This window comes from Candida margitis (assembly GCF_024628925.1).
Source record: "Candida margitis strain CBS 14175 chromosome Unknown scaffold15, whole genome shotgun sequence".
Taxonomy (NCBI): domain Eukaryota; kingdom Fungi; phylum Ascomycota; class Pichiomycetes; order Serinales; family Debaryomycetaceae; genus Lodderomyces; species Lodderomyces margitis.
Genome location: NW_026261724.1, coordinates 93,696 through 117,737, shown reverse-complemented (window position 1 = coordinate 117,737; position 24,042 = coordinate 93,696). Strand labels below are relative to the sequence as shown.

General features: G+C 39.4%; 10 protein-coding genes across 10 annotated transcripts; 6 read left to right on the top strand and 4 right to left on the bottom strand. All coding sequences in view use genetic code 12, as the record gives it.

Moving 5' to 3' along the window:
- Nucleotides 1–1,914: 1,914 nt before the first annotated feature.
- KIS2 (Kis2p) lies at nt 1,915–3,864 on the top strand (the record flags this gene model as incomplete). Its single annotated transcript, XM_051817657.1, has 1 exon — nt 1,915–3,864. One exon carries the CDS (start codon nt 1,915–1,917, stop codon nt 3,862–3,864), a length of 1,950 nt encoding a protein of 649 aa, XP_051674319.1.
- Nucleotides 3,865–4,170: 306 nt separating this feature from the next.
- On the bottom strand, nt 4,171–6,108 carry CANMA_000052 (uncharacterized protein; the record flags this gene model as incomplete). The annotated part of the gene is made up of 1 exon (XM_051817546.1): nt 4,171–6,108. The coding sequence occupies one exon, from the start codon at nt 6,106–6,108 to the stop codon at nt 4,171–4,173; it is 1,938 nt and encodes a 645-aa protein (XP_051674318.1).
- A 1,664-nt stretch (nt 6,109–7,772) lies between these two features.
- CANMA_000051 (uncharacterized protein) lies at nt 7,773–9,401 on the top strand (the record flags this gene model as incomplete). Its single annotated transcript, XM_051817436.1, has 1 exon — nt 7,773–9,401. The coding sequence occupies one exon, from the start codon at nt 7,773–7,775 to the stop codon at nt 9,399–9,401; it is 1,629 nt and encodes a 542-aa protein (XP_051674317.1).
- A 248-nt stretch (nt 9,402–9,649) lies between these two features.
- NIT3 (putative hydrolase) lies at nt 9,650–10,552 on the top strand (the record flags this gene model as incomplete). Its single annotated transcript, XM_051817327.1, has 1 exon — nt 9,650–10,552. The coding sequence occupies one exon, from the start codon at nt 9,650–9,652 to the stop codon at nt 10,550–10,552; it is 903 nt and encodes a 300-aa protein (XP_051674316.1).
- A 44-nt stretch (nt 10,553–10,596) lies between these two features.
- On the bottom strand, nt 10,597–11,547 carry CANMA_000049 (uncharacterized protein; the record flags this gene model as incomplete). Its single annotated transcript, XM_051817215.1, has 1 exon — nt 10,597–11,547. The coding sequence occupies one exon, from the start codon at nt 11,545–11,547 to the stop codon at nt 10,597–10,599; it is 951 nt and encodes a 316-aa protein (XP_051674315.1).
- A 132-nt stretch (nt 11,548–11,679) lies between these two features.
- CANMA_000048 (uncharacterized protein) lies at nt 11,680–12,018 on the top strand (the record flags this gene model as incomplete). Its single annotated transcript, XM_051817104.1, has 1 exon — nt 11,680–12,018. One exon carries the CDS (start codon nt 11,680–11,682, stop codon nt 12,016–12,018), a length of 339 nt encoding a protein of 112 aa, XP_051674314.1.
- A 150-nt stretch (nt 12,019–12,168) lies between these two features.
- Nucleotides 12,169–16,779, bottom strand: MYO2 (myosin 2; the record flags this gene model as incomplete). Its single annotated transcript, XM_051816995.1, has 1 exon — nt 12,169–16,779. The coding sequence occupies one exon, from the start codon at nt 16,777–16,779 to the stop codon at nt 12,169–12,171; it is 4,611 nt and encodes a 1,536-aa protein (XP_051674313.1).
- Nucleotides 16,780–17,743: 964 nt separating this feature from the next.
- On the bottom strand, nt 17,744–18,394 carry CANMA_000046 (ERG2 family protein; the record flags this gene model as incomplete). The annotated part of the gene is made up of 1 exon (XM_051816884.1): nt 17,744–18,394. The coding sequence occupies one exon, from the start codon at nt 18,392–18,394 to the stop codon at nt 17,744–17,746; it is 651 nt and encodes a 216-aa protein (XP_051674312.1).
- A 1,002-nt stretch (nt 18,395–19,396) lies between these two features.
- Nucleotides 19,397–21,082, top strand: CYB2 (Cyb2p; the record flags this gene model as incomplete). The annotated part of the gene is made up of 1 exon (XM_051816774.1): nt 19,397–21,082. The coding sequence occupies one exon, from the start codon at nt 19,397–19,399 to the stop codon at nt 21,080–21,082; it is 1,686 nt and encodes a 561-aa protein (XP_051674311.1).
- Nucleotides 21,083–22,191: 1,109 nt separating this feature from the next.
- Nucleotides 22,192–23,862, top strand: CUP2 (Cup2p; the record flags this gene model as incomplete). The annotated part of the gene is made up of 1 exon (XM_051816664.1): nt 22,192–23,862. The coding sequence occupies one exon, from the start codon at nt 22,192–22,194 to the stop codon at nt 23,860–23,862; it is 1,671 nt and encodes a 556-aa protein (XP_051674310.1).
- Nucleotides 23,863–24,042: the final 180 nt, after the last annotated feature.

The window sequence follows — 24,042 nt, the reverse complement described above, 5'->3', positions numbered from 1 at the left end:
GCAAAATTATTTCAACCAGTTTACATAGGGGCCTTCAATTATTTTAGCAACGAGTCTAATTCTTCTCTTCTGACGTCATAGCGTAGTCTTAAAGAGAGCTGAACTGAGCTGACTAAGACACTATTGATGGGAAGTAAAAGGCGCCGTTCAACAGGAATCAAAAATGTTGTTATTACAGCTAATCATAAGAAGTATCAAGATTGGTAGATTTTTTACCAGACCTCAAATATATAGAACAAGTCTACTAAAAACACATGCTTTGAAAAGCTCATTTGTTGTTTTGTTATGTTTTGTTTCGCTTATTGTTCATCAACCAAATGCTTGGCTTGCGTAATCTTACAAAAACCACATTTTTGTCTTCTATATATAACTTTAGAAACCACACAGTTATGAGCAAACTACAAAATCAACATGGGGTTACTAAATAATGATTTTTACAAAACGTTTGACGAGAGTGCACAAATCTCTTCATCTCCGTAATAACCAAATTACGAAGTTGGCCAAACAAAAAAATAAAGAGTAGTTGTTGAAACGGTCTAAAGACCAACTAAGTGAAGATCTTCTTCCAATCCAACGAAAGTTCCCTCACTCTTTGACTGTGGCTTGAAGTGCGAGGGAGCACTACCACAACTAAAGACTGTGAATATAAGGTGTCTATTGTTCAATACAAAAACAGCGTATTGGATTTTAACTGAATAAGAGTATAATGTATTCTTATTATTCCTTGGTAGCCCTTTTTTGTAATGTACAACAAAATGACAATACAAAATTTTAAATTCTTTTTTTTTTTTTATTTTTGAGATTAAAACGCAAACCATTTCACCATCGGAGTTCAATGTTCAGTCAATGTGTTGTGTTGTAGAATCACCACACTTTTGTTTCTAAGTAGGTTATATCCTTATAGATAACTAGGTGTTATCCCAGCTTACAGAACGATCTTACAGGGTTGTTCGACATTAAAAGAATGTACTATATACCAACTCTCGAGAGAATTGAGCAGTGATTTTCGATTTTTGTGGCAACAAGCAATTACACTTTGTGCTACTGTTTTTATGTAGCTCCTATTGTTTATTTCCCCATCGTCATAAAACAAACTCATGTGTGGGAAACAATAAGGGTAGCAATAGTAGAGGGGAAGACAATACAAAGAACGAAGTTGGTACGGAAACATGTACTTTGTAGTAGAAGTAAGCGTGAGGGTGAATCTGCCACTACCAGAAAACATTGTTACCATTCGAAGCACCTTGTATTGATATGCTACACAGCTTCTCAAGTGGTGGGGAGAATATGTAATATTAATCTTTTTCTCAAACACGCGCCACCGTTGTCCGTATTAACTTGTGTTGTCGTGTGGCAAGAGACGTAATTTTTGTTTCATCTATTCAGGTGCGATTCTAAACTACTTGATTTTACTTGTACGCGATACGGTTCTATTTGCACTAGCGCTTGACTAAGCTTGTTCTAACCAGGACATTCGTATTACTAAACTTTGCTTAGCATGCATTTGAACACTCCATCTACACAAAGTATCCTTCGTAATACAAAACAAAAGGGAGAATGAAAAAAAAGATTATTATTTATTACTATTGTTCACACACATTAGTTAGTTTCTCAATGTTGAAAAAAAAAACAAGAACCTCCCCCCACTCCCCACCCGGTGAAAACATTCAACAAAATAGATAACCAAAAAGAAAGGGTCTTTCACTTTCCTTTTCCAACATTCACAGAAGAGGAACCTCTATTTACAGTCTACTTATAACAATACTTTCCGAAAATTTCATAGGTACTCATAATTCACTCATTGGAGAGTTTCTATTCCATTTTTACGCTTTGAACTGTCTTTGTTTACTTGCATTGAATTACCACACACACACTTTTCTAAATAAAAGAAAGCTTTTCAAAAAAGTATCTACAATGGGAAACAATACATCTACAAACGGTCAACTTGGAAATCGACCCTCCTCGAACCACGCAAGGTCAACAACCACTAGAAAATCCACTGCGTCACAGCAAGACCAGGTAAGGAAATCTTCTGCAAGCACCAATCATAACAACTCCCTAGATGAAGAGTTTAGTGACTTAATATTACATCAAGTAGTCAAGCAACCTGAGTCAGGCCTAGCCCCAACGCAGCTGCTGTCAACTGTCCCAACGGTGCAGCTGCAGAACCAGTACAACCAGTTTTCAAATGATTTAATCGAGGATGAGTTTAACGAGGTGAATGATGGATTAGTCGAAGAATCGACGTCTTTATCTCGAAGTATATTGCCTGACAATAACTTTTTCGGTACTAATCGCTCCAAAGGTGGAAGCTCTCAATCAAGCGATAATATGGAATTGGATGAACCATTCCCTCAAGATTCAGACGAAGTGCAGGAGTACGAGCATCAACTATCACAAACACCCACGCCAGACTTGTCCAAGGTGGATTTCACCAAGATAACCAATCAAGTACAGCAACCACAGGTACACGAAGTAAAAGACTATGCTACACGTCCGCCTCCAGCAACTAGGATGCTATCAGCAGCTTCTGTCGCTAGAAACGCCCATTCACCCTCACCAAACCTCGAGCACCAAACTGACACCCAAACAAACCAGCACCACCACAACAAGCTGTATATAAACAACAATCAATATTTACAGCAGCAAGGTCGTGCCAAGCAGTCCAAGAGCAATAACCACCGTGAAAATATATTGATTCCAATTGAGATCAAGTGGGTCAATACAAACAAGGAACAGATTAACAAGATTGCCATTATTGGGTCATTTTCCAACTGGAGGGATGTAATCAAGTTGGCTCCGCTGGCGAACCACCCGGGAGAATTTGTGACTACAATCAACCTTCCTTTGGGTGTACATAAATTATTGTACATAATCAATAACGAATATAGGGTGAGTGATCAACTACCCACAGCTACTGATCAAGAAGGTATATTCTTCAACTGGTTTGAAGTTATTGACGACACCCACTTGTTTAATCATTCATTACATCAAGCAAATCACATTGGTGCAAGCACTGATTATGATGCTAATATAATTTCTAATCAAGACCCAAATGCTATATCATACGACCAGAACAAACAAAGACAAGATCTGCCTTTTAACTCTACACCTCGATTGGCAGGAAGGTACGAAGTGGAAAGGATTCAGGAAAAGACTAATGACTTGTTGCATAAGATGTCTAAGGAGTCAAGCTCACAGTTTGAGCATTTAGAGTTTGTTGAGGATGTTAATGATAATATGGTCGATGAGGGGGACGCCGAGTTACAAGCCAAACAAGAACAACAACAACACCTGGAAAATTACCCTTACGTACAACGCCATCCCTATCCTCATTCGCGCCCAAGTTCTCGCAACCATTCCGATTCAGAACAATTCATCCCCTATGAACTTTCTAAGTCCAACTCATTCATCCAACCCGATAAAAGACTCCAATATTCAAGCGAGATTCCCGAAATGTTTGTCAATTACGACTACTTCAAATCAAAACCAGCCGACTATGAATTGCCTGAACCGCCACAATTGCCCCCACATTTAAATAATGTCCTTTTGAACAAGATATCGCAACATTCAGGCAACTCGTCATCAAACTTGATTCCGTCGCCATCATCGCAGTTGAACAATCCTAGTCAACTGCTGGCTTCATCTCCTAGTTATGCGCACAAGCGACCACCTTTGCGTAGAGCAGACAGTTCTTACTATGCTTCAAATAAGGAAGCTTATCATTTGTCGATACCTAACCATGTCATTTTGAACCACTTGATGACGACATCGATCAAGAATGAGGTTCTCACTGTTGCTTGTATTACTAGGTATCTGGGTAAGTTTGTCACGCAGATTATGCATTCCCCTGCTGATGCATAGGCTGTAGTTGGAGAAAAGTCATCCTTTCTACACGTTGTGAATTTGTAGCACTATTTATATATATAGCAAGTAAAAAACAAAAAAAGTACTACACATAGGGGAAGAAGTGTTTTGCAATTCCTATTAAAACAAAAATCATAATATCAATCAGCAAAACTTTTGTAGGATCAACATTAAAATACAACATTAACTCGTAACATAGCAATAAAGCAAGAAAAAGCAACCCAACAGGCGCACTCTTGTGCACACCCACCCACTCCAAAACCTTAATCTCTTAGCCCTTCAAGAAAAGATGGTATGCATAACTCATCTTTTGGCATTTTTCAAACGACGTTCTCTCCTCAACCTCGTTTGCATCATACTATAGCTGCCTCTTCTAATAATAACCTCCAATTTAAATTGATCAATCTCAGGATAGAAAATCGAGCTGTACGAATACAACTGCTGAATCAAAGATTTTCTCTTTTCCTTATCAGTATCTCTAATCCAAGTTTGTAATCCCAATTTGAAATCGCAATAATTGCCAAACATTTCTAAAATCACATCTTCGATAAATTTGGTCAAACTTATATCGTATTGATCCAACTCGAGGATTTTTGACAATTCGTAAATATTGAGTCGAGAGTAGTATCGATCATTCTTGGCCTCGCCTAAAGTTAGCGGAGGCTGCAATCTGAATGGGCCTAATCCGCCACCACTCGCTGGACGTTTGGGACAATGATGGCCCTTTTTTTTCAATTTATCAATCACATAATTGCACGACTGATTTTTGGGCAATTGATAATGGGCCAAACTCTTCAACTCAGTCAATGGTTTGAACTTGGTGGTTTTCAAAGCGACAAATTCTTTGGAGAATGGCGTAGGGAGAATTTTCGGGCCAATGTCGTAAATCTCAGAACTTGTAGGTGAGTGGCACCTTGTTGTTCGTTTCGTATAAGTGGAGGGCCGTGACGAAGTTTTGACATCTTTGCAATTGCTAATAAATTGCTCAACGTAGTGGATGAAATCCTTTTTGCGCTCAACAAACGTAAATATTATTGGCAGCACCATATTGTGTATATTATACAGTGGAACATGAGAATAGCGTACAGGCAATGTATCTTCATATGTCTCAGCTGCTAAGTCAGCAGATGAGCTTTCCACTTGATAATGGTCATCAAATTGCCGACTCAGCAGCCAGTTTCCTTCTGAGGCAGCCTCAGCTATTGGAGAAGATGGAATCGTCGATCTGTACTCGCGGACTCTCAGGGGCGTTGGTGTGTTTTCAGTGTAATTTCTTCGTAAAGGACCTATTGCTGCAAAGCTAACCGAGCTATTTGAAATGACCGATTCGTTGTGATCTTGTTCAAAAGCTACCTGAGAACTAGGTAACACATAAAACGGATACAAGTTTAACGATTCCCGAAGTTCATCCAACTTGGAAGAATTACTTCTCAGGTAATAAGGGAAGACATTACCACCAGCCAATTGTGCATTGGAGACCTCGTCATAGATTTCGCCCTTTTGTACAATTTGTCTTTTATCAGATAAAGTTTCCGTGTTTGAATTTAGAACTAAGTTTTTCGCAAAAAGGGGCGAGCTGGCAATGGTTGCGAAATTGGTTGCATAGGAGAAATTAGGACAAAAATTGTCACCTGCATTATGAACAACGTTACTAGCACTTGTTTGACTATTAACATAAGAAGAAGTGCCGCCATTGACTAGAATTGGATTTAGGAAATTGGACTTGTCTGCGCCTAAGTGGTACAGCTCAATATGATGCAAAGGTGGCTGGGAGTATTGACAATCACTCATCAACAGTGGGGGCATTTGAACTAGTTTCTTCTCTTGCGAGTTAGTAGACCCAATCCCAGCAGCAAAAGATATGATGGTAGCCACAGTGCTCATCGAGTTTGAACGTAGTGGCGCTGATAATTGTCGTTGATGTTCATAGTCTTTGCATATTGTTGTTGTGGTTGATGTAGGTTGTTGCTGACCCAAAGAGTAAGTCAACTGGTTGTACAAAGCTTCAATGCGCAAAAATGGGTCCTGCTCGTAACAAAAATGACTCTGGACATCTTCAGCAGCCATGTAATGGAAAGTATCATGAACCGAATAACTGTTGTTTACCAAGTTTTCTTGATTTTCAAGTAGACTGGTAATTGATTCACCAAAGCTAGTTTCTTGTGTATTGACAACTATTGAAGCATCAATTAGGTTTTCGGCAGATACAGGACACTGATCCGACGTTTGTGACAGACTCATTGCACCTTATTCGTCAACAATGCATCAATTTATACACCCAACACGTGTGTTGACAAGATCAATTCCAGATGTACAAGATTTGAATATTTGTTGTGGTGGTTTAGCTTCTAGATGTATTATTAGAAAGTTCAGCTTATGTGAGGATTGGATTCTTGTAGACTGTTGTCTTCAGCGTCTAGAATTGAAAAGAAATTCAATCAATTAATCAAAGGTTCACCCTTTTGATACAACAAGCTTGAATATGACTGGTGTTAATGCCAAAGTGGAAGCAGTAAGAAGGTATTTGAAACTCAGGGGAGTATACTGTGGTAGTGAAGAAAAGTTTGTGTGTAAATGTGTGACTCTGCGTGTGTGTATGTGTGTGGTGGTTTCTTTTGTATATACAAGAGCAATTGGATCCCTCTTATAAACTTTGCTCCCCCCCTCCTCAAAGTTAAATAGAAATAAAGCAGAAATTAAATAATAAAAGAAAAAAGAAATAAAAAGTCAGATAAAGACAAGGCGTGTCTCCCCTCACTCACTGTTGTATCTTTAACGATTGTTCGCTTGCGTCGGTGTTCACTGTGTTATTCGTAATTTAAGTCACTGTACAGAACGTTGTAGCTACCAGTATAGGCATATTACAACCTCTGCAGGTTCTTCTGTAGCTCTATTAGCTCTCACAGAGACCGAAGAGCACTTCGGTTTGGCTTTGGCTTCTTCTCATTTTATGGATTGGTGCTCAGAACAAGTGTTGACTGTTTCTCTTTCGGCAAATCCTTCCTTTTGATGAACCTTGTGCAAGTGTGTTTACAAAGTGAGTATAAAATTCATTGATAGTAGTCTAATTGTATAGCCTCAGAAGAGAATCGGTGGAACACTCTACAGATAGAGCTTTCACACAGTTTCAATCCGTCTAACTGTATCAGCAGATCTCTTCCTTTAGAAGTGGTACAGACAAGAAATGTGTTGCAAAAAAATATATATCTCCCACAACGTTTGACGCGAAATTTATTATTTTTCCCATTTTGTTCGTCAGGGACAAGCCAAGCAGTGGAATGCAGATCTGTCTCTGTCTCTGTCTCTCTCTTGCATTTAGTCATCTGCGGCTGGATCTTTAGGTACCACAAAATAGTTTATGCGCTAGCACTACTCTTATCGTTTACTAAATTAGTAATAAGTTTAGACAAAGTATTTTGCTAAACCCCACACCATAAGTCACTGGTCTAAGGTAGAGTAAGTACCATAACAAAGGGGATGATCCTTAAGATCTAAAACATATTGCTTCGAACTACACAATTATACGGGCCGGGCCGGTACCCCCCTTCCTTACTGATACCCCCCATTGCTTCTAAGTCTTTCTGGGTTACTAATGCCTTTTTTTGTATTTTTACTAATTTGTTATTAAAAGTTAATAGTGCGGAAAAGCCATTTACCGGAAAAACACGCTTTTATTGTTTATGCTGGACGGTTCTTTGATTCCGATGTCGTGCCGAATGCCATCAATTCTTTTTCCTTTTTTTTTGCTTTTATTTTGAGGAACACAATAAGAAGCAAACTTTCGGCTTTTGAGGTTTATAAAACAGGACTAATCCCACCTCCATCCCCAAAGTTTCTAGTACAGATGAGATATTTGAAACGTACTTTTCCCAATAGAGATCGATAACCACAGCTTTCTATCAAATATGTCAGAGGAAGCCACAATAAGCTCGACAAATGAGGTGGATGCAAAGCTTGCAAATATTGAAAAAGAGGAATCTCAAAGAGATGTTTACCTGAGTGTACCCAATTTCGAACAGATATCGTTACTACGAGAGGCCATCTTCATTTCCTTTATGTGTATGTCGCAGTTATTGACCCAGGCAGCTAATGCTCAGACAATGGTCAACTCGGTAGTCCTTGGTAAAGCATTCAACGTGTCCGATAATGCAGGTCAAATATCGTGGTTTTCAGCAGCAATATCGTTAACTGTGGGTACATTTATCTTGGTAAGTGGAAGATTAGGAGACTTGTATGGCTACAAGAAACTCTACATTATAGGATACTTGTGGTTTGGCGTTTTCTCCCTACTATGTGGATTCACTGGATTCACCAAGTCAAATGTGTTTCTTTCAACTATGAGGGGTTTACAAGGCATTGGTCCTGCTATCATGATGCCAAACTCACAGGCCTTGATTGGAAATTTCTATCCTAATGGCCGTAGGAAAAACATGTGCTTTGCCTTATTTGGCGCTGTTGCACCTTCCGGCTTTATAGTTGGAGCTTTGTTCAGCGGCATGTTTACCGACGTTGTTTGGTGGCCATGGACCTTTTGGATCTGTGGGATTGTCAGTATATCTTTGGGAATTTTGGCCTTCTTTGTCATTCCTGCAAAAGTGGGCAGCCGTTCACCAGGAAAGTTTGACTATTGGGGATCGATAACGGGGGTTTCAGGCTTGGTGTTGATCAACTTTGCATTCAATCAGGGCCCAACAGTAGGCTGGGATACGGTTTACGTGTACGTGTTGCTTATAGTTGGATTCCTCCTTATGGGTCTTTTCTTTTTCATTGAAAAGAGAGTGGCTGACCCTTTGGTGCCTCCTGAAGTATTGCGAGGTGATACCGGATTCATTTTGGCTTGTATTAGTGCTGGCTGGTCGTGTTTTGGGGTATGGCTTTACTATCAATTCAGATGGGCATTGTTGGTTGATCATGACAGCGAGGTGATCGGAGCAGTGCAAAATATTCCATGTGCACCTGTTGGTGTTATTGCCGCTGTAGGAGTAGCAATACTATTAAGTAAGATACCCTCAGCAGTGGTGATGTTTGTTTCAATGCTTGCGTTTCTTACCGGCTCAATTCTTATGGGAACTAGACCGGTTGGTCAAACATTTTGGGCACAAAAATTTGTTAGTTTGCTAATACAGCCGCTAGGTATGGATGGGTCATTTCCCGCTGGTGTTATATTGATGAGTGCAGCACTTCCTAGACACCAACAAGGTATAGCTGGTTCATTGGTATCAACGTTTGTCAACTACTCTATTTCAATTGGGTTAGGTTTCGCCGGTACTGTTGAATACTACACGACTAAGGACAAACCACAGAATTTCGACACAACTGTATTGGGATTCAGAAATGCATACCGGATGGGAATGGGTCTTGCAGGGCTCGGAGTCGTTGTTGCAGCAATATACATGTTTAAACAATTGCAGCTGAGAAGAAGGGACAAGAAGATGCAAGAGTTCCTGGAGGAAGGAAATAAGCCGGAACAAGAACAAGAACAGGAACAGGACCAAGGACAAGGAGGAAATGAGAAGAGTCCGACACCTGTGTAGATTAGAGATTAATAATAGAGACTGCATAATTGAGTAGTAGTCATAGTGAAAGTAAAGCGCTGTGACAACCGTAAAATCTCTGACTCTGTAGAGGAAATCAATTTTGACCCTGTTGCAAATTGTTTGCGTATTACGTAATGTTCACTTTTTAGGTGCCTTTGATATATTCTCGATTACAAAATCGAACAAATTAGCACCACTCCTCTCCAAATTTCCTCAACACGTATCCCTCAAATACATATCACTCCATGACTTCCCCAGTATTGAAATCACCATTATCCAAGTCATTAAGAATTGCCTTATTGCAATTGAAGGCAGGTGCTGACAAGTCAGCCAACTTGGCCAAAGTTACCAAGTACATTGAAGAAGCCGCTTCCAAAACGCCCAAAGTAGATCTTGTAATGTTGCCCGAATGCTTCAATTCACCCTATGCAGTTGACCAATTTGGCAAGTATGCCGAGAACATTCCCGAAGGAGAAACGACCAAATTATTATCATCATTGGCCAAGAAACATGGTATATTTATTATTGGCGGATCGATCCCGGAATTATCATCCGATAAGGTCTACAACACCTCGTTGACGTTTTCACCAGAGGGCGAGATCATTGCCAAGCACCGCAAGGCACATTTGTTTGATATTGATATTCCCAATGGAATCACTTTTCAGGAATCTTTGACGTTAACCGGTGGCGATAAAGCCACAGTTTTCAAATTGGGTGATTACGGAAATGTAGGTCTTGGAATCTGTTATGATATTAGATTCCCCGAATTGGCTTCAATTGCATCACGTAGTCCATATAATTCTTTTGCCATGTTTTACCCCGGAGCTTTCAATACCACGACGGGACCATTGCACTGGCACTTATTGGCTCGTTCAAGAGCTGTTGACAACGAACTATACACTGTTTTGTGTTCACCAGCAAGGGACGTTGGAGGGAACGGATACCAAGCTTATGGACATTCGTTGGTTGCCGATCCATTTGGTAAGATCATAGCTGAAGCCGGGGAAGGTGAGGAAATCTTGTACGCGCAATTGGATAAAGATGTCTTGACCAAGGCAAGAGAAGGTATTCCAGTTCATTACCAAAGACGATTCGACATATATGGTGATTTCGTTAATGACAAATCAACTAAAGTCAGCGATAAATAAACAAGTATGACAAAATAATATCTACTTTTATGTCTAAGACTTTTCTACTCATCCTCTATACGTTCTATATACTCACACAAAACATCCATAAACTCGTTTGGCTTTTCACTAATAACCCAGTGGCCACACTTGATATCCCTAATCTCAAAATTGGGGAAGAACTGGGCAATCTCTGGGAAAACATCGTCAGGAATGTACTGTGACTCAGTGCCTCTAATGAAAAGGGCAGGCCCCGTCCATCTCAATTCATTGGGACTGTATGGCCAACTGGCTATAAACCCTTTGCTTATTGCATCTCCAATAATACCCAATGGGATCTTCGATGTCACTGGCTCATCCTTTTTACCTCGTTTCATATTCATCAAGACAAATTGACGAATTACTTTATTTGGCTCTACATCGGCCAATTTCGCATCGACATCCTTTATGTTAGTATAATGATACTTTTCCAAACTCAAACGTAATTGATTTATGTATTTGTTGAATTTGGAGTCGGTGTTGCCAAAAGTTATGGGCGCATTATCAACACTAACAATCATTTTGGGTATATCAGGTTTTCTCAATGCCACAGCCATTGCTGTTTTAGCACCCATTGAGTGGCCAATAAGAATTGGCTTTTGTTCAAAATCACGCTGTGCCACCCAGTTTTCAACGTCAGCGGCAAGACTGGGGTAATCTAACCTTTTCAGATGGGGACTGGATCCGAAATTTCGCAAGTCGAGACAATATACATTCCGACCAAGTCTTTCAGTTAGTTGCTTAGCCACGGTTCTATTATTTGATTTTGATCCGAATAATCCATGAAGAAACACAAGGGGTGACTTGTTCAGGCCAGGTGCCTCAAATTCATCGTATGCCAAATCAACAGTTTCAATTGGAGTGCTGTTTTTCTTGAGCAAAGATTGGGAAAAGTATCGTTCAAAAGAGCCCCATATCGTGGTCCTTAGCGCAGCTGGCGATACCGAAGCTCTCAACGGATGCGTGAGTTTAAACATTAGTAGACTTAGGGCAAAAGCCTTGAGAAATTTTGACAATTTCGCAGATCGGATCTTTGAAAAAACTGAGCAGATTCTTAAGATTGCAAGAGTCACAACAACACAGCGTATCTTCATTCCTACCCAACACACATGTTCAGAAATATCCTCAGACAAATGTCATCATCTTCCCCATCTACAGCAGGTCCCATAGAAGCTTCGATTCTGACAAAATTGCAATCCACATTCCACCCTACATTTCTCGAAATCAAAAACGATTCCCACAAACATGCCAAACATGCAGGAATGCAAGGTGCGTCAAATAGAACCGAATCGCATTTCTTCATCAAGATGCAAAGCGAAGTGTTTAATGGGAAAAACTTGCCTGCTAGACACCGATTGGTGTATAACTTATTAGATGACGAAATTAGTAAGCAGGGTGTGCATGCATTACAAATGAAGTTGAAAGGAACCAATGAGTCTATACAGTAAATTATGGGAGACAAGGGGTTACTAAAGAAACCTAAGATAAGAGGGTGCTTGATTTGACGAGTGCTTGGAAGAGAGAATTTCTGGTCAAAAAGTAAAATGTAAATAAATTACTAACTATTTATTACAAAAATAAGTTTAAAAAATTAATCTCTATACTCCATTCTCCTCTTTATTCTGGTAGGAGTCTTGCACTGAAGCATTTTTAGCAACCAATTCAACAATTCGACGAATCACGGGCAAGTTCAACCAAGCAGGCACATAAGCTTCAACACGAGCAAAAGGTCTCAATTCAATATCTCTAAATGGATCTTCGAAATGTCCATCAGCAGACACCGTCAAGAATATTTCATCTCTTGAACTCTCTTTTGTCTTTGCTGCCACCAACGACATGACCGCCGGTGCGATTGGCGTCTCATACTCGGCAGAGCTATAAGCACCGACAATCTTGTGGATCTGGGCCGGATTCAACGCAAAACAAATTTCGTAAATGATGTCAATATCTTCACTGGTGTTTTTCCTCAATTGCAACAACTTGGCTGCTTGCAAAACGTGAATTAAACAAGTGGAACCTTCTTCAATACCGTGTGAATTACACCATTCTTCAAGTCGCGTGACATTGTAGTTCAATTGCAAGCCTCGTTTCCATGATAAAAAGTTACGTCTCATGATTAAATCATTAAAACATAATGCATCAATAAATCTCAACATTTCGGTGATGACCTTAACAATAACTTCATTCTCAATGTAGTAATTCTTCATTGACCAGTATAACGAGTTAAATGTCAACAAAATGTCATCCATTTTGTAGCTGCTGGAACCACTAGAAAACACCTTACTCAAAAATGGAGAGCTTTCTGGCGCCATGAATCCCGGCAAAGACTGCGAGATGACGACGGCCGAAACAGCCTTCTTTTCCAAATCCTTTTGCATCTTCTTCATCCACATGTTGTAAATGTTATACGACAATGACTCAAAGTCTTCCTTGACGACACCAACTAATTTCAAGTATTCATTGAATTCATCCTCGCTCATTTCGTTGGATAATTTGTCATTCGAGATAATGGTCAGCTCAGCATACGAAACAAAAGAATACAATTCATGGGTATTGGACAACCAGAATGCACCATGTGAGATGACATCTTCGTCTTTCAATGTTGAAACAAGACTCTGAATAGTTGACAAAACTTCACCGAGGAATTCTTCACTTTCTTTAGTCAAGCCCAATCTCCACATATCTGACAAGATGATGATGATTATTCTCGATGGGAACAAGACTTCCTTTCTCGTCAAATCGGCAGCAACGTTGGAAGTAGGAATCTTTGATCCCTTAAGCAACCCTTCCACGATTTCACGATGCAATTGACGCGAATTTCTCAATAATTTAAATAATTCATCATTAATATCATCAATATTAGCGTCACCGTCATTGGAAACAGCAATGACTGATACCGGTCTAGGATTATCAATAGAACTAGGAGAGTTCCACGCCACAGCACTACTATGGCGCTTGTTATTGGCACTTCTAACTTTGGGATTGTTAAGTTGCGCTAATTCCGACTTCAATTGTTCAATATGAGCCTTCAAGTCAACCTCAATAGTATCACGTTTGACCAAGTCATTTCTGGCATTGTTCAACTCTTCGAGAGTACGTTGCACTTCTTGTTTCAACGCAGATTGCTCTTTCGACAATTCTGCAATCTTGGCTTCAGCTGACACATACTCAGATCTGAGTGTCGCTAGTTCACTATTCAAGTTTTCAACTTCTTGTTGATGCTCAGCACTTGTTGTATCCAATTTGTTATTGAACTCAATCTCTCTCGATTTCAAGGTCTCATGAGCTTGGCCCTGTTGTTTCAACAAGTCTTTCAAGTTTGAGATCTCTTCCATGAGCGACTTGTTGTCCTGAATCTTTGCCGTCAAAGATTGGGTTAAATCAACAACCTTATTCTCCAATTGGTATGACACTTCTTGTAACTTGTTGACTGATTTGGCTTCCACTTTAAGTGTTTTCAACTCACGGTAAGCGTATTGCCTTCTGAAAGCCGATTGTATAACAATTGCCGACTTTTTGGTACTTGCAAAATTTTTCCTCTCCCTATATCCCTTCCAAGATTTTTGAATCGTTGAGGCTGACTTTTCCAAACGCAAAGCCTTGTAGTTTTGTCTGGCCTGCAAACCACGAATAGACTTCTGCAATGTGACAACGGAGTTGAGAGTATTTTGGTATTGCTTTCTTGCTAAATGGCCTCTAATTGAAGTTTGTAACAAAGTGGCAGCAGCTTGTTCTCTTTCTTCCTTGATCTTTCTTCTCTTTTCGTATCCACGAATCAAACTTTGCAACTGTATGTGAGACTGTCTAACATCGAGGTATTTTTGCCTGAAGAACCGTTTCCTCATATTCTTTTGTATCATCACAGCTGACTTGTACATCTTGTCCGATCTCAACTTTTCAAAATGTGCCAACATACCCGCCTTAAAGAATATCTTGGTGTTACCCAATTGGTACTTTCCCTTGTCTTCAACATTGGTGGTCAAAATCTGGTTACAGAGCTCAGTCACTGACTCCTGGGTAGTTTCCACTCTCATGACTTTAATCCAATCATCAGAATGAACCAATGTGTGGTATCGATCAGCAAACTCAACATAGGTCCACCTAGAAGGGAATCCTGCACACGAAATTCTAATAGTTTCCAAAACACCACACGCTCTCAACTGAGAAAGCACCATCAACGAGTCAAACTCCCATGCTTTCTTCTCTTCGTTTGGTTTAATACACCTGATGTAATGTACGTTCGTAGAGTTGATCGTCTTCATCAATTCAATCAACGAGTTCTTGAACATGGAACCCAAGGTTGGTTTTTTGTTCGCGATTTTGCCCTTTGCTGGTGCTTTACTAGCTTCCAATTCAGCGGCATTCTTATCAACAATGCTAAGTACATCTTGGAGCAACTCATTGGTTGTATTTTTCATCACATCCAAATGTCCCTCACCAACAGTGTCTCTGTTTTTCTCAATAAAACCATCAATATCATAGGTAACGTCCAAGGCATAGTGGCTAACGATAAACTTGGTTTGGCCAAATCTTGGTTTCTTGAAAAACTTATTAGTTGGTTCTTTGTCCAAGTTTTGGTACATTTTCTCAATCCATGATTGATCGTTACCAGCTGGTAATCTTGACTCTTCATCCAACAACGAAAGAATACCCATTCTGTTTTCAATAACATCGATACATGGCTGGTTATCAACAAAGTCAATAAACGACCACTCAATTTGTTCCTTGATATACTCTTCTTGCTCCAATTTGAACACATGCTGATTGAATTCTTGTTGCAATTTTTCGTTAGCATAGTTGATACAAAACTGCTCAAATGAGTTCTTTTCAAAATGCTCAAATCCGTAGATATCCAAGACACCAATGAACGAATTGACTCTGGAGGCAACTTCTTCTGGACACAAATCGGCGTTGATATAGTTGACCAACCAGTCAAACAAAGCTGAGTAGATATACTTGGCAAAAGAATCCTTGGCAACTAAAGCTTGTTTATGATTCAAGTTGGTAACAATCTTTTCCGATCTAGTGGTTATCTGTTTCTTGACACACCATTTAGCAAAATTTACGGCGTCGATGCCCAACAATTCACACGCTTTAGCCAAGTTAGGTTCGTCACTAGACAAATGAGCATCATTTCTAGTTGCTGCAATATCAATATTACCAATGTGCAAAAGCGCAGCCAAAATTTTGTAAATTTCCATCTGCTTGGTATCGTTAACTCCAATTAAGGCAAGCGCATCTCTTGTCGTTTGAAACTCTTCCGCATCGTCCACACCTTCAATTTTGGATAAACCTCCTTGATTGGTATATTTGTAATCGTCAGCGGTTAACAATCCCAACTCCTTCTTGTGTTCAGGATCCAATCCCGCCAAGAGTTGGTAAAATATGTGGTAGTTTCTCTCAGTTGATGGCTGGAACACTAATCTAGATCGTTCTAAAAGATAGGTTCTTATCCTAGCACCAATAATGGACGTTGATTTGTCAAACAAGATCTCCAAGTATTTACCAAAACGGGATGAGTTGTCATTCCTGGTGGTTTTTGCATTACCAAAAGCTTCCATAATAGGATTTGTTGCTAAGATTTGCTTTTCAACATCAGACATGTCTGCTTTATGATCACTGCCCAAAGCCTGGTCTGTGTCCTCCTCTACCGAGGCAAAGTATCTCATTATATATTTGGCTGATACAGTCTTACCTGCACCCGACTCACCACTGACAACAATAGTTTGATTTTGGCCATCTAGTTTCATACATCTATAAGCATCTTCGGCAATGGCGAAAAGATGAGGGTCCAATTCTCCTCTTCGCTTACCAGCGTACGCCTGGATGATATCTTGTGAGTACAACTGTTCCACTTTTTGGAATGGATTTGTAGCAATTAAAACGATACCTGAGTAGGTGTAAATATCCAACAGTGAATAACGTAATTTAATCGCTTGTAAAACAGCCGGTTCATTTAAATATGACAAACTAGTTAAATCTTCTGCTGCTTCTAAAATAGGCGGATTTCGCAATGGAGGAAGCTTTTCATTGTCCTCGGATAGATTGTCTGTCTCCACGGTGAACTCTTGTGATTCGTCTTGTTCAGAAACCAATTTGATAACGTGTTTGTTTCCTTCAGATTTATTAGACACAACCTTGGCACCTATCCACCCCAATTTTTCATCTGGATACCAACAGGTAGTCCCTACATCGTACAATGAAACCATCTTTAATAATTAAAAAAAAAATAGTATTGTTTCTATTGAGGTAAGGGGATTCTATAGTTGGTATTGGTTGTTGATTTGTAGATCAGAAAATGCCAAAACAGAGAAAAAATAAAAAAAAAAAAAAGAAAAACAAAAAGAAAAAAAGAATAAAAAAAATTTTGTATGCATTGTATGCGTGCACATACAAAAAAAGAAACAAAAGGGCGCGAACCAAAAAAAAAGGACTCGTCATTGGAACTACAGTTGAAAAGAAGTCTCTTCAGTAGACTTGAGAGATATCGTAGAATTGCAACTTATCCACCAGAAGGGTACAATTCCTAATTTATTGCTACAAGTAACATATACTATATTCCCTTTCTATCTTTGATGGCTAAACTCTCTAATAAAGAAGTCAAAGATTCACTGGTGTTTCAAGATTGTATTACATTTTCCCCAACAGTCACTCTTAGCCTTATAAAAGTGTGCTGTCAAAACTGTTGCATTTGAGAGAAGGATACCTTATAGACGTGCTATACACGCGTCTTCTACGTGATCAATCCTTATACTGTATCGCCTCAGCACGCTTGTTACCAAGAATCTATAAACCCACAAACGTATGTATTTTTGGTATTTGGGCCTAGTCGTGCACACCCTCAAATAATGGTTTGAAAAACAACGACAGCGCATAGTGGTGAAAATCTGCATGTGATTTAGGAGCTGTTTAAATCTTGCAAAGCAGACACCTCGACTCGAAAAGGGATTTGGATCATAGGTGTAATGTCCTTCCCAACAAAGTACTGTTTCCGTGGGAGAATGGAGTAGACACCTATAAACATTTGACCAAGCTATGATGGCAAAGATTTCGAATGAGACGCGTTTCCTTTTCTTTTGTCACAAATGCAAAGCTTTGTGTAATATGCTAAACTCTTTGGTTTCGATTCATATATTCAATACAACTATGACCGCTACGCTAGCTACGCCCAAGCTAAATCTTACCATTAAGCAAATTCTTCAACATATCTCTAGCGGTATAATAACATGTCAAATAGAGAGTGTAGAAATCCAAAGTTGAAGTGAATGTATCCAAAAACCCAAAGAACAACATTGATGGTATCCATCCCTGTGCGTACTCCAAAGCCCACGATTCACCGGGCATAGCATACTGTTTAACTTGGCCTCTGACTAAATGATGACAATCGCCAGGTTTGTACACTTCTGGTTCCAAATTTCCTGCTAGTGCTGCTCTCTCTTCACCTTGTAAAATCATAAAGTAGTCTTCCGAGAAATGAACACCAGTGTGTCCCTCGGTCCCAATTGCTGTACCAAAGAAGATCAAGTATTCTGTGATTGATGCATGAAGGATAAACATGGTACCCATAGCTCCCCCTGCATTGTTGTATACCCACTCATTGAAATTTAATTCATTAACAATATCGGGGTATTGGTGCTTAATTTTAGCTCCCAAATCAATCATCAATTCAGTAACATTATTTGGATGCTGCTCAATTGCTTCTTGTGCTAGTTGGTGAAGGACATCTTTGTCGAATCGAAAGTTTGTTGGCAACCAAGTGTAATACAACGAACACGATATTGAATAGATAGCAACTGGAATAGCTAATAGGAACAAAAACTTCATGCTGAATATAAAGGGTAGTTTCTTGATTCAAATCTAGGAAGGAACAACATCTTTATAGTATTTATAGATGCAAATTTTGAATTCTCTTTAAACGACAAAGGATTGCAATCGTATATATAAGGCCATGTTTTTTTTTTGTGCGTCTACTTTATGCGACGATCTTGGCGAAGGATCTGAAGGAACGATCGTTCAGGGTTAACATCACTGTATAAAAGTGTATGCCTTCAAAGGAAGTTAGAAACAAGAACATTACCCTCAGTTTACTACAGGCTTTTTGGAGTATGTTCTCCAATGGCGTGGGAAATGAGCCTCAAGAATTTCATCAAAATTTGCGCTAAAACAGGTGGAAATTCTGAGATAAGTTTTACGAATATTGTAAGCTGTTCTTGAGTCAGCGAGCACCAAAAAGGGTAAAGGCAATTTCTTGAACCCAAGGTTTAGTTGTAACCTATTCAGTTTCAATTGACAGTGCATATATATAGCTCTGGCTATCTCGAACTAGCAGATAATATAACCCCAAAGCACTTTGAACGTCTAAAACTGCATCAATATTTTTAGATAAAACCGTTGAAACCAGAGTCAAAAATGAGACGGTATTATTAAGCGGTCTTTTCCCTTCTCCCCTCTTCCCTTCTATTTGATTTGAATCTATATTTGCAACATCCATTTTCAATCTCCACAAAAGATTTTCGCATCGTTTTTTGTCTGTCTGACTTTTTTGGATTGTTCAGACAAAAAAAACAACAAATGCGCCACTACGCTTCAACTAGCGGAACTTTCTACCCGATTAGGCAAGAGATAACAAATTAGACAGCGATAATTGGATGTCTATTTTTTCTGTATTGACATCTTTTCTTTTTTCTCCCCCACACACTCATAGAAACACCGGATAGTCTTTTTCAAACCTCCGTAGTATTTTCAGTTTATATAATACTCAGTGTTGCCTTTTATATATCACTTTAGTAGGGTCTATCTTTACAAACAAGCAGACGCTTTACAACAATGGTTCTTGCATTATCAGAAGTAGCTAAACATAATACCAAACAGGATGTTTGGGTTATCATTCACGATAAAGCTTATGATTTATCGGATTTTGTTGATGAGCATCCTGGCGGATCTGCCATCATCATGAAATATGCAGGCAAAGATGCGACCAAGGCATTTGATCCTATACATCCGCTGGACACTTTGACTAAATATTTAGCACCAAAATACCACAAGGGTGAGGTTGAAAAGAGAGTTAACCAACCAGTAAAGAAGGTTGTCAAGAAGAAGAAGGAGAGTTCAGAAAAGCAACCACAACAGAGCAACGCTAAATCTAATGGAAATGTGGTTGACGAATATGACGTTGAGTATGATGAACAGGATGACAAGGACCCACTTCCAGTACCACAGCAGGGTTCTACATCTGCTAGTGATGCGAATGAGGATGAGGAAGAGGAAGTCATGCTCGACGAAGATGGAGAGCCAATACCCGAAGAGGAAGTACAACGTCTTAAGAGGGTCGAAAAGAAGCCAGATTTGGGTCAAATCTACAATTTGAACGATTTCGAGTTTGTTGCAAGGCATACCATGGAGAAAACTGCTTGGGCTTATTATTCATCTGGTTGTGACGATGAGATTACAATGAGAGAAAACCATTTGAGTTATCAACGTATATTCTTCAAGCCTCGTGTTATGGTTGATGTTAGCAATATTGATTTGTCAACGACAATGTTGGGTACTAATACGTCAGCACCATTTTATGTCACGGCAACTGCATTGGGTAGGTTGGGTCACCCTGATGGGGAAAAAGTCTTAACTAGAGGATGTGACAGACAAGACATTATACAAATGATACCTACATTAGCTTCCTGCTCGTTTGATGAGATTGTTGATCAGGCCACTGATAAACAAACGCAATGGTTTCAGTTGTATGTCAATTCAGACAAAGAGATTTCAAAGAAACTTATCCAACATGCCGAGAAAAGAGGCATTAAGGGTTTATTTATCACTGTTGACGCTCCACAATTGGGTAGACGTGAGAAGGATATGCGGTCGAAGGATATTGCTGACTTGAGTCATGTCCAAGGAGAAGGAGATGACGCTGACCGTTCACAAGGTGCCGCAAGAGCCATTTCATCATTTATAGACACTGCATTGAGTTGGAAAGACTTGGAATGGTTTAAATCGGTCACCAAGATGCCAATCATTTTGAAAGGTGTACAATGTGTTGAAGATGCCATAATGGCAGCGGAATATGGCTGTCAAGGTGTCATTTTGAGTAATCATGGTGGTCGTCAGTTGGAGTTTTCTCGTGCACCAATAGAAGTACTTATCGAATTGATGCCAATTTTAAGAGAACGTGGTTTGGATAAAAATTTCGAAGTTTATGTCGATGGAGGTGTTAGAAGAGCCAGTGATGTGTTGAAAGCTATATGTTTGGGTGCAAAGGGAGTTGGTATCGGAAGACCATTCCTTTACGCCATGTCCACCTATGGTGACGATGGAGTTGTCAAGGCCATGCAAATCTTGAAAGATGAGATGATTATGAATATGAGGTTGTTGGGTGTCACTTCAATCGATCAGTTGAATGAAAAGTATGTCGATGTGAGAAACTTTAGCAATAGATTTGTTCCGGAAGACAAATTATTTAGAAATGTTTATCAGCCTTTGATCAGTCCTCCTTTCAAAGATGCTAAGTTATAGATGAGAGTTGGTGAAAGAAGGAGAGGATGGTACTTGAAGATAGAGTAGATGGTTGTTATAGTAGACAAGAAGTAGATTTTAAGTACATTTATTTAATCAAATCGGAAAACCGGTTTTATGATGGTAAAAGCAGACCATCACCCACTTTTCGATTGTTCTGTTTAAGGTAAGCAGGCAATGAGAATGAAAACTTTCTAAAGGATAAACACGAAGAAGATTATTGAATTCTTGTGTATTGTTTGAAGTAGAAACAGATTGACTTTTCGTCGCAAAAGTGAGCGCAAATCTTTTACAATTTCATGCCATATCTCTGTTTTGTGTCTCATATGAAAGGTGCCCATAACAATAGAGATTAACACGAGGAAGGTAATCTCGCAAGCCCACAATAGCAGATATAGGCCATTTTCCTTGAAAAAGGGCACATATCAAAGTACAAGTTTAACACAAATTCAAATGGGGTAGCCGGTTTTCTTTTATTCCGACTCTTCCCACAATCTATTTCTTGTCTCGACGCCAAGAGGTGAAGGCTTGTCATGAATGGTTATGAATAATTACACGATTCAGCCGTTGGTACACGCCCTTTGTCTAGAAACTAATTGATTTCTCTCTCTTGCTGAATGTATTGGAAGGTGATAGGATTAAACTTTACTCCTTAAGGATCCTCTGGAGCTTTCGTTTTGCTCGGCTTAGCTATGTATTGCTCTAATGTAGAGTGACTAAAGATATACCAATATTAGTAGTATTATTATCTCTAAGTGAATACTGTGGTGCCCATCCTTGATGTATGTGTGCAAGGATTCATTTAAATTGCATGATTATAGCCAGCTTTACACGACCTCTTTTTTTTTGGAATATTTCTTCATCTACCCGCTACATTTTCCCATCAGATTGGATTACACAGATATATATTAACAAGGCAACAAAGCATCTCAAACATTAAAAATTTTCTACATCAACAAAACGTATTAAAATACACAGTTTACATCCATAGAATCACAACTACTTAACGGGGAGAGATGGTTTTAATTAATGGGATTAAGTATGCGTGTGACCGTTGCATACGTGGCCACAGAGTAACTACATGTACCCACACTGACCAACATTTAACCATGATCAAACCAAAAGGTCGTCCAGCTTCTCAATGTCATCACTGCCGAGATAACAGGAAGCACAAGAGTATTCACGTTACTTGCACTTGTGGAAAGAAGAATAAATTATCACGCTCATCGTCTTCAACTTCGATAAATTCATCTACTATACATGTAACAGACTGTGCTTGTCATAAAACTAGTCACTGCACCTGTTCTGGCTCACTGTCAGCAGGTGCGTCATCCAAGAAGAACAAGGAAACGGATTCAGCAAAGATGAGGGCATTGTTGGAGGGTGATATTGTCAAAAGGTCGAATTCCTTACCAACGCGACAGACCTCAATAAGAAAAACCTCACCTGGTGAAATCGGCACTTCATCCTCTTCTCGTGCAGACACTCATTTGCAAGATCAAATGGATTATGGATTTATACGTCCAAATGAGACACAACTTTCAAACCCTGAATTAAGCGACAACTTTGTCATTGAAGATATATTGATGCCCTTTGAAACCAAGAAGGGGTTATTCGATTTGTTTAACAAACAAGATGATCAAGAAGGGTCGAGTTTTGGAGGAGCCGGTAATAGCAGAGATGACATAAGCCAACAATTTAGCGAACCACAGTATAACCAACAAGGTATACTACAAGAAGAGAATGACTCGCCGACAAGTCGTGTAAAGCAGGAAGATACCAGTGAAAGAGCTTCAGTATTTAGTCCTGAAGGTTCTGATCCTAGCCCTGCTGGTTTTGAAGTTGTAGACCACATGTTCCCCCTTTTCCCACTCATAGGTGGTCCAAGTTTTGATAATGAGAATAAACCCTTGCTGGGATTACCTACTAACACGAAGAAACCTGTCCCTCATCAACCTACACCAGTACGGCCGCTGTTGGCAACCCAAAATACCGACCTGAATAGCTCATTACCCTCAGCAACCGAATCGAATCATAATATTAATTTCGGTAGTAGTTTTGACAACAACCCACAACAAACTTATTTTAACCAACAACTGCGAGGTCCCAAACGTCCTGAAAGTGTTTTATCGATAGCATCCAATTCATCGGCAAGGTCATTTGATTTCATGGGTAATAGCTTCAACAATTATAATAACACACTTATTAATGGTGGCATTCCTTCATCGGCCACCTCCACAGCTTATCCACCTTCGGTCAATGACGAACAAAATTTTGCAGGGCTTGAACAGTACGAAGAGAACAACACTATGCATCATCATTTCGGCAAGACTGGACTAGGTGCTAATAAATTTGGCTCACAGTTGAGTAAAATAGAGAGTGAAATGTACACTGACACATTTTTTGACGAGAATGGCAACGAAGGTTTTGGCGATGAGGCTATGAATTTTGGAGAAACAGATGCAAAAATACAAGAACAACCACCACCACAAGGGCCCGATGTGTTATTGCAAACAACAAATTTTTACCCGACAAGCAACGACGACTACAATACTGAGAATGGCAGTTTTACCGATGGTCGACAAGCTGGAGCAGTAGCATCTGATCTGACCAACTCATCAGGCAATGAACCGGCATCGCAAAACAATTCACTCAGTGATTTAACTTATTCGAAAGAGGGTGCACAACATTTGGAAGATTCTAATACGACTGGACTAATTGGTGGAGAAATACCATTGTTTCAGGGATTTGCTATACCATTGGCAAATACTCCGAAATGATTAGTAGTGATGTAAGGTTCTTTTGACGAAGAAATGATTAATGAAATTGGTAAGGGTTATTTTGGCAGTTTTTTTTTCTTTTTTTTTTCTTTTTTTGTGAATTACGTGTAGCTATGCTATATGAATTGCTTATGGATGTATATTTCAATCAATAACTACTAAACAAAGAGGAGACCATTA